The following is a 9,640-nucleotide window of genomic DNA, read 5'->3' as shown; positions in this document are numbered from 1 at the left end:
TGTGTGCAAAATTCTACCTGTGGATAGCACTGTGGAGCTCACCCTGCACATTCTTACTATCCTCTCTGAGCCTGTGAGTTCTACCTGCCTGTGCTCTTCCTGTCTTCCCTACAAGCCCCATAGATTTCAGACTTGCTCAACCAGCAACCATAGTTGCATAAGCCAAATCCTTGTAATAAATTTACATATTTAGATATATATATTGTACTGTTCTCAAAGGTTCTGCCTCTCAGGTTGAAGCCTGACAGACACACCCTTGAACTGGAAGGGGATGCTGCTGTTAAAAGGAATGAGGTATCTGTGCCAACACCATGCTGTTTGGGTTACTGTAGCTTTGTAGTATAGTCTTAAGTCAGGGAGCATGATTCCCCCAGCTCTGGTCTTTTCTCAAGACTGTTTTGGCTATTCGGGGTCTTTTGTGTTTCCATACAAATTTTAACATTTTTTGTTCCAGCTCTGTGAAAAATATCATTGGTGATTTGATAGGGATTGCACTGAATCTGTATATTGCCTTGGGTGGTATAGCCATTTTAACACTATTGATTCTTCCAATCCAAGAACACAATATATCTTCCCATTTGTTTATGATATCTTCAGTTTCTTTCATCAGTATCTTATATTTTCAGAGTACAGGTCCTTTACCTCGATTAGTGAAACAGGATAAAAGTCTAGAAATAAACCCATAGACTTACAGTCAATCTATGACAAAGGAGGTAAAAACACGCAATGGAGAAAAAAAGACAGTCTCTTCAGTAAGTTGTGCTGGAAAACTGGACAGCTACCTGTAAAAGACTAAAATTAGAACATTCTCCAACACCAAATACAAAAATAAACTCAAATGGATTAAAAGCCTAAATGTAAGGCCAGATACTATAAAAGCCCTAGAGGAAAACGTAGGCAGTACACTCTGACATAAATCACAGCAGTATTTTTTGCAAACCAGCTCCTAGAGTAATGGAAATAAAAGCAAAAATAAACGGGATCTAATTAAACTTGAAAGCTTTTGCACAGCTAAGGATACCATCAATGAACGAAAAAGAACAATCTACAGAATGGAAGAAAATATTTGCAAATGATGCAACCAACAAGGGACTAATTTCCAAAATATAGAAACAGCTCATACAGATTAATATTAAAAAAAAAAAAGCAACCCAATCAAAAAATGGGCAGAAGACCTAGGCATTTCTCCAAAGAAGACATCCAGATAGCCAATAAACACATGAAAAGATGCTCAACATCACTAGTTGTTAGAGAAATTCAACACTACAATGAGGTATCACCTCACACCAGTCAGAATGGCCATCATTAAAAAGTTCACAAACGATAAATGCTGGAGAGGGCGTGGAGAAAAGGGAACCCTGCTACACTGTTGGTGGGAATATAAATTGGTGCAGCCATTATGGAAGACAGTATGGAGATTCCTCAAACTTAAAACTTATCATATGATCCAGCAATCCCACCTGGGGCATATATCTGGAGGAAAATATAATTCAAAATGACACATGTACCCTGTTCACAGCAGCACTATTTACAATAGCCAAGGCAAGGAAATAACCCAAATGTCCATCAACAGATGACTGGATAGAGATGTGGTGTATATGTATGTGTGTATATGAATATGTATATGTATATATACCCACACACACGTATATACACACACATACACAATGGAATACTACTCAGCCATTAAAAATGCCATTTGCAGCAACATGGATTGACCTGGAGATTGTATTCTAAGTGAAGTAAGTCAGAAAGAAAAATATATGATATTGCTTATATGTAGAATCTAAAAAAAGGGACACAGATGTATCTACAAAACAGAAACAGACCCACAGACATAGAGAACAAACTTATGGTTACCAGAGGGTAAAGAGGGTAGGAAGGGATAAATTGGGAGTTCAAAATTTGCACCTCTTGGGGAATGTTGGAAATGCTAGCTATCTTGATTGTGGTGGTATATATACATCTATCAAAATTCATCAAATTGTACATCTGAAATATGTGTAGTTTACTGTACAGGAATCATACCGCAATAATGGTGTTTAAAAAAAAAAAAAGGAATGAGGTATGCAATTCAGGTCCTCTCATGACCCCAGTGAGGGCAAAATAATAGTAAAGGAATATGGAAAGGTAAACCTTACTTCAAGGTTAAGAAAGCAGCTTGAAACATAAGCTTATTTTTGCTCTAGTAAAATCTCATTAAAACAAAGTAAATACAGTACAAAGATTTTTTTAAAAAAATAGAAATCCAGAAATATGGGAAGAGCAGAGGCAACAACCACAAGATCATTTTAGAAGCAGAGAAGCAGGTGGAACAGTGGCAAATCACTTAGCATGCCAAATCCCAAAACAACAGCGGGGAAAGTAAAGAATCTTCAAATGCAAGCAACTGTGAGCAAGTGTGGCACCGTTACTTCCAGAACTTGGGGTGCAGAGAGTGGCTTAAACATGGAATTTGGGTAAACGAGTGAGAAACAGATTCCTGGATTCCAAGCTATAGGACTACTGCATTTCTCTCAACTCAGCAGAAGCAGGGCAGTCACCTCCCTTGGGAAGTGTAAGAGGGTCCCTGGACGAGGTGAGGGCAGGCACAAACCAGAGAACTGGTACCAGGCTGAAAAAAGGACCAAGTGACTGCAGGCTGACTGCAAAGAGCCCCAGCCTTCTTCCCCACTGAGCTCAGATGCGCAGTCAGGCCGTCAGGAGAAGAAGGAATCCTTTGGGGAATCCTTTGGCCAACTCCTAAAGACAGACCAAAGGAGACCACCACTAACACTCCCCAGTGAGCAGCCCAGCCAGGCCACCCTAGAGAGAAACCTGAACTACACGCCTCCCTATTTCTTCTGGACCATTAAATGCCCACTGATTACTCATTAGCTGAATAGCAAGCATTACCAGACATTTGAGGTTAAAGGATTAACATACAAAACAAGGTATCCCTTAGTCCTAAAACAACAACAACAAAAAAAAGACAAGCAAACAAAAAAACTTAAAACCTTTGAGGAATTATAACTACGTGAGAAAAAAACTCATTCTATTTTCAGATAGTATATCCATGAGACAAGTATAGAATAATATAAAAAATGACATTCACAAAGTAAGAAGTCTTGGAAATTAAGAATCTTGATATCAAAGCTAAAAAACTCCATAGAAGGGCTCCAAAGATGAGTGAATCTCCATGAAAGAACAGCAAAATGACAAAATGATGCTAACAGGGATGAGAAGTTTGAGGGACCCCGTCAAGGGCGTACAACACATAAAGGAGCAGCTGATACAGTCCTCGTTATTCGGATCCTCAGGCCTCCCAGTGCAGATGCACCAATCGGCAGACAATGGTGAACACAGACATTGCTACTGTTTTCTTAATTCAGAACTTTTCTAGAAAACAATGCTAGGAGAAGGCAAATCCAGTCACCTTCCTCTGGAGAGAGAAGTGAAATCACAAGTGGCACAAGAAACAGGATACCCATCAAAAGAGACGAGGAGACAAGAGTCGGAAAAAATAAATCAAGAAAACTCGCAGGAAATTCTCAGCAAAGTAGAGGAGAGGTACCAGGATGATAGCTGGCCCCAGACCCAGAGGGCAGGAAGGCTGGTTTGGAGCAGCGCATTTAGGCAGAAATGTTAAGAGCCGTTAGCACCAAGGCTTCTGCTGGTTTCCTAGGGCTTAGCTAGGAACAGAACGTTAGGGTGATCCTGGCCCAGATTCTTACCTCTCCTAGGCTCGTACTGACATGAGCTGACGACCTCCCTGCTCCCCAGGTCAGCAGGAGAAATCAGCATTTCCTCCCACAGAAGTGTTCAGCTTTGACTCACTGCTGAAATCGAGGACGCCGTGCTGAGCGTGGAAACTGCAATCAACAGACCAAGCCCTGTGACCGTATTTCTGCCAGACGACAAGGACCTGTCTGTGCACAGCACTGCCACATGCCCGGAGTGTGGTGGCCCCAGCATCCCTAGGACTCAGTCAAGTCCCTGCTCACTGACTTCCCCAAGGGGAAGGGGGCACTTAAAAATTCCCAGGGAAGCTGAGGTCCACTCTGACCCAGAGATCACACTGCTGCTTCCAGTCATCACCTAACGTTGGCAATGCTGCTGTTACCCTCACAGCTCAGTGTGCACTAGATGCCCAGTGTCTTCAAAACCAGTCATGTTATTTCAAGATATCTCCTTTGAGGGTGAAAATAGAAAAGCAAGGAAATCATTAAACCACATGTCAGTACCATGCTCACCTTGGGGAAAAGAATGTAGAAAATTCAACTGTGTTGGGCATAAGAGGGCTTCTACGTCAGTCATAGTGTTCTGTTCCTAACAGATGCACTGTCCATTTTATTATTCTTCAGACCGTACGCTTACATTGTAACACTCTTCTGTATGTATGACATTTCACAGTTGAAAAAAACATCTAAACTTGTAGTAGCAAGGAGAACTGAAGGGAGAACCATCAGGAGGCCAGAGACTATATTCTGGAAGGAGCGAGCACATGAAAGAGCGTGCATGGATGAAACAAGGTCCAGGAAACCCACAGGTGGAGCGGCAGCAGAAGGGAGCTGTGGAGAAGGCTGGCTGTCCAGGGCAGGGCCTCGGAGCCTCGTCCCCCGTGAGAAGACTGTTGCTCCCACGCCAGCTGCGCTTCCCAGTTGTGAGTTTTTGCTTGCATTGTATCCCACTTGGCAATTTCTTGTATTTCTCTCCACCTTTGGCACTGGAGAGGGGTGACAGCTCAGCTTTCCAGCCCCAGCCTCCAGTTGGCCAGTCTCTTTGGTCAGCCACAGAACCTTGTTCCAGCCGAGGTGGCCCAGAACTTTGGGCCAGGGCTTGGCTCCTAGTTCAGACCCCTTCAGTTTCCACTGCAGAGTATTAGGCATCAAGGACTCCTCCAGCCTCCCAAAGTCACCTGTGCCAAGGCTCCTGGAGCTGGGGTTCTGCTCAGCCTCTGCCAGGCCAGGAGTGAAGTCCCATTCCCCACCCACATTTCGGACGTCAGCCGGGGAGAGGGGCCTCAGAGAGCATCTAGTCTGCACTCTCTTTGGAGGCCCAGGAGAAATCTGTCCAAGGCCTCAAGGCTGGAGCTGAAAGTCAGCTCTGCCATTCCAAAATGATCTGAGCCTATGTGAGACAGACAATTCCAGCCCCTGCCCAGCCTCTAGGTGAGATAAGCATAACCACCCGCCGCCCCACCACCAATGCTGCTCAGCAGTGTTCTAGGCGCTGCCCTGCAAGGCCTCAGTGTATCCAGAAACAAGTCTGTGATTTCAGTCACTTAAATGCCCTCCATTTAAAAAGGCATAGTGGTTTTTCCTTGCAATTGTAAAAGAAAACCGAGTTTCCTATAGAAAACTTGGAAAAATACAGAAAAGTCTAAAGAAAATAAAAACCACTCATAATGCAGCAAGTATAAACTGCTAAGGTGTTGGCATCATAATTGAGCTCTTTTAAAAGAAACCATTTCCTAACATAAGCAGCGGCGCCTATTTGTTGGGTGGGGTGGGGGGGCGGGTCACCAAAACCCAGGCAGCAGCTGCCCTTCTCTGAGTTCGATGCTGGGTCTGGGCTGTCAAGGAGACGTGGGCAGCCTTGCGGTGTCCTTCAAATCCCCTTTGCTTTTCACAGCCCAGCCCCAACCTGCAGATCTGAACATGAGCCCCCGAGTGCAGGATCTGAGTCTTACTCAAATCAGCTGCCTGGCTGCAATCACTATCCACGCTATGCTGGACAGATGGACACTGTGGGAGGGACGGAGGGCGTCAGAGAGGCTGAGGCAGCAGGTAAAGGGGGTTCCTGAGCACGATGAGAGCTGGAAAGAACCTCACACCGCAGCCAATTCCAGCCACATGCTGCAGGGGAGGAACATGGTCTCAAATTTAGGAACGAAGGGAGCTGAGGGAGCAGGGAAAGGTGGGCAATAAATAAAAGACAGGTCTTTTCACCACAAGTTACAGAAATTGACCTTTATTTATTGTACTAAAGTCAGCTTAACTTTTGATACAAAGGAAGGTTTTAGTACAGAAAATCCCAGCCTGTCAGAACAGTACCTGTGCACACTGTACCTCCTCGGTCCCACCACCTGCCGCTCGGAGCAGCAGCCCCGCAGGGCGTGCGAGCGAGACCCCGAGACAGCCTACGGTTTGTCCTAGGTGTCTGAGCCCGAAGGCGTGTACCTGTGAAACGAAGGGCAGCACTGAGGACTGAAACGTCTCTTTTCGAACAACTGTGCAAGAAAATATATCCCTTTTTAAAAAATGTCAGTATGGCTAAACTACAATCTAGTGTCTAGAATTACAAAGAATAAAATGAAATCAGAGATTTCTTGCTAGTAAAATGAAATGTTAGGAACAGTATTAAAATAGAGGTCCTACCCCAGTGACACTTACCCGGAGCCCGGTACAGTACCTATTTACTAACAGGATGCACAGTTTAAGGAGGAACCACATCAAATCTTCAGCAGAGGCATCCAGCGTCGGAAGCTTAAAAAAGACATCTTCGTGGAGTACTGCTCATGCTGTGAGCGCTGTTCCCAAGACTAGATAGATCCCAGGTTCCCTTTTTAGGATCTTGACAGTGACCGTACTAATCCTTAAGCTTCCACTAAGAACTCTTGATTCAAAGTCTGAAACACGAATGTTTTCCCATTGAGAAGAGCTGATTTGCCTGCCCCACTACAGAGCACTTAAGAATTACCCTGCAAAGTCTGCACTGGTAAAGGCTGTCACTACTCACAGAACCTAAGGAAGACCCAACGGCACGCACCAGCGCCAGCCTGACACCCTGCCCGGAGCGGGCTGTGCAACAGGGAACTCACGCAGTTGCAAGGACCAGAGAAAAGGCTGGAGTAGTGAACGCAGGTGGAAAAGAAGTGAGAGGACGCAGAGGCACAATCTGAGGGAGGGGCTGCAAGACAGCCCAGATCGCCCTTCTTGGGGCAGGAGGGAAAGCTGCCGCTGCAGAGCCAGCCCCTCCAGACGCCGGTCCCGCCCCACCGACCATCGAAGCACCCTCAGTTGCCATGTCCTTCCAGGAAAGGTGCCACCGAGGAGCAGGACGTCCATCAAAGCTCTGGTCCCACCGACAAGAACCTCCCAAAGCAAAGTGGGCCCCAGCGAGGTTCCAGAGTCGTTTTGCTGAAAACAGGCACAAAACCAACACCAAAGCAACACAAGGGTGTGACTAAAGGGCAGGGGCTGGGCAGCAACAACATAGAGCCGTTCAAGTAAACATAAACAACCAAATACTTAGAAAAGGTTTGTAAACTTGTGATCTGAAAGGTTCTCTTTGCAGCATCTCTGGTCAGCTGACTAAAGGAAAGGTCGGTGTTGAATCCCTCTACAAAAAGTCTTTTGTCTTAAAGCACACGTGTGAGAGGAACACAGTCTGCTGGCTGGGGCCCGGATCCCGTTCGTCTGCAGCCCTCTGTCTACAAAGGAGGCGTTCCTGGAGTCCTGGTTCACGGATCCTTCCCCTTCGGGTTTCTGTACAGACAGACTTCTATCTTTAGTCGCTAAAGAGACCTGAGCCAGGCACTCATGCTGGCGGCCGCGCTGCGTCGTCCCCAGCACCACGTTCTATAGGGGGCAGGCTGGAATCCACAGGACTTTACTTTGCTCTTGATTGACCATTGCCAAGATCTGAGTGCAAATGCTTGACAGGGCTCCTCCCTGGACGACCCCTGCAAAAGAGCCCCCAGACAAACATGTCATTGGCTCAGAGGAAAACCTCAGATTTGAGGCAAATAAACACGTTTTACTCTTCCTGGTGTTCTGCCTGTCTTGAGCTACGTGGCCCTGCTGTCCCACTCCCGCCTCATACTCTTCCACCAGCGAGAAATTGGGGAAGACAAAGAAAACAGAGTTGGGTGCAAATCACTTCAGCTTTTCAGCTATCCCTCTTGCCAACGGTTCCATAGGATGTTAAAAATTTGGGCTCAAATGAAGGCCAGTGTCCAATTTTGCCAGGCTGCCCTGGCCCCTGTCGCAGGGGTGACCAGGATTTGACCACATGTATGAACTGCCAGCCTCACTGCAATAATGCCCCGGGTTGGTTTGCCTAGTCTTGCAATGGGGAGTCCCAGCACATCGGAAAGCAGTTTGAGATGTGTTGTGATGGTCCAAATGGCAGCAGGATTCTACAGGAAACAAGGTTGGGTTGCAGTAGCCGGGCATCCCGTGGCCCAGAGAAGATTCCCAGCAAAGATGACGACATGTCTCCAGCTCTGGCTCAAGCCTGGTCTGCAGGCTTTCAACACCACGGCTCGGCAGACACTAGACCAGGGCTGTCTGTGTGCCCCATGGAAGAATGCCAAGCCCCAGCTGCTTGCCATAGAAACTGACAGCGCAAGTTTAGAAATGGCTATGGAAATGTGCCGGAGTAATTTTAGATCTGTTGAAACTACTAAAAAGTCAATGCTTGTATTTTGTAAGTTTTGGAGTTTTAAATTTTCATTTCTCTAGTAATTGTTAATGTATTTGACTGAAATATTGGTCCGTAGTCGATTGGAAATTAAAACAAACACACACACATGCACATACATTGAAAGAAGCACCAAGGCTGGTTTTTGAGACCAAATGTTGCATGAGAAGTGCCAAACGAGATCACAACACTCTCTGTAAGTTAATTAAAACCACTGTCTCTACCTCTGTGACCACAACGTTATTATGTCCCACTCCTCCCTACCCACAAAGATGACTGATTTTATGGAAGAAGTTGAAAGCCACCAAGTAAAATGGCGATTGGTAAATTGGAGCCATGCTGCTTCTGGTTTCCTGTTTCAAGGACCAGAGAACTTCAGGGAAAACCCAGCCTGCCCTGCAGGGTGCTAGGGACAGACAGAGCCACCACCACTGTGCTACTCGCCTGTGGAACGCTGGAGCTATGCTCTATAGCGACTGTGCAGCCACTACCCAAGGCCAGACCATGACCCAAGCCAGAACTAGTGACCTGCAAGTTCCTGATGTTGCCCTGTGCCTGCAATCTGATCATCTGTAACAAAAGTGCTCACTACAACGGCATCCACCAGAACCCCACTTAGTGTGGGCTCTCCCCACTTCTAAGAAGGACATCCTTGGGAAGCCTGTGTCTGTCCTCACTCCTCTCTCTCTAGACCTACCTGTGAAGTACCTGCCGTACTCCTGTTCAATCTTCTGAGCCGTCTCAAACTGCTCTTTGGAATGCCTCTGAGTCACCTTGTCCTTCAGGTAGATGGGGTCCCTCTGCTCCCTGTCGGAATAGCCGGGGAACCAGGCTGAGCATCTGGCCTGCCCCAGGCCCTCCTCTTTGTCCAGAGTAACAGGGATCACTCACCACAGAGCTCCCATGAGCCCCCCACCGTAAAGCACAGCAACATCCAGCAAGCCCCACGGGGAGCTCTGGGCAGAGAGGGGGAAGGCAGGCGCCCCAGCGTGTGTACACAAAGACCAGATACCCCAGCTGGCCCCCGAGGGCAGGTACCAGAAACTTGGAAGCACAGAAAGGCAAACTGGTGGAGGCAGGGAGGGCTTGGCAGACCGCTAGCCCAACCAGCACAGAAATTGAAGCTCAGCAAGAGCAAAGGCCCATCCACAGCACAAACCAGCTCCTGGCCGAGCCGGACCTGGGCCAGGCCACCCAACTCCTGTGCTGCTATGAGCACCAAGCGGAGAGGCAG

General features: G+C 46.9%; 1 protein-coding gene across 2 annotated transcripts in view; it reads right to left on the bottom strand.

The window, feature by feature from the left end:
* Window positions 1–5,923: 5,923 nt before the first annotated feature.
* DLG5 (discs large MAGUK scaffold protein 5) overlaps window positions 5,924–9,640 on the bottom strand; it is a 108,160-nt gene continuing 104,443 nt past the window's right edge. For both annotated transcript variants that reach the window (XM_064488005.1, XM_010984114.3), the window contains 2 exons: window positions 9,104–9,213; window positions 5,924–7,666 (listed from right to left, as the gene is read on the bottom strand). In XM_064488005.1, the coding sequence (XP_064344075.1) occupies window positions 7,563–7,666; window positions 9,104–9,213 (214 nt within the window). In that variant the 3' untranslated portion in view covers window positions 5,924–7,562. The remainder of the gene's footprint in view (window positions 7,667–9,103; window positions 9,214–9,640) is intronic.

Source organism: Camelus dromedarius, chromosome 8 (assembly GCF_036321535.1).
Source record: "Camelus dromedarius isolate mCamDro1 chromosome 8, mCamDro1.pat, whole genome shotgun sequence".
Lineage (NCBI taxonomy): Eukaryota > Metazoa > Chordata > Mammalia > Artiodactyla > Camelidae > Camelus > Camelus dromedarius.
Note: the sequence above shows the minus strand (reverse complement) of the source record. Positions and strands in the feature narration are given on the sequence as shown.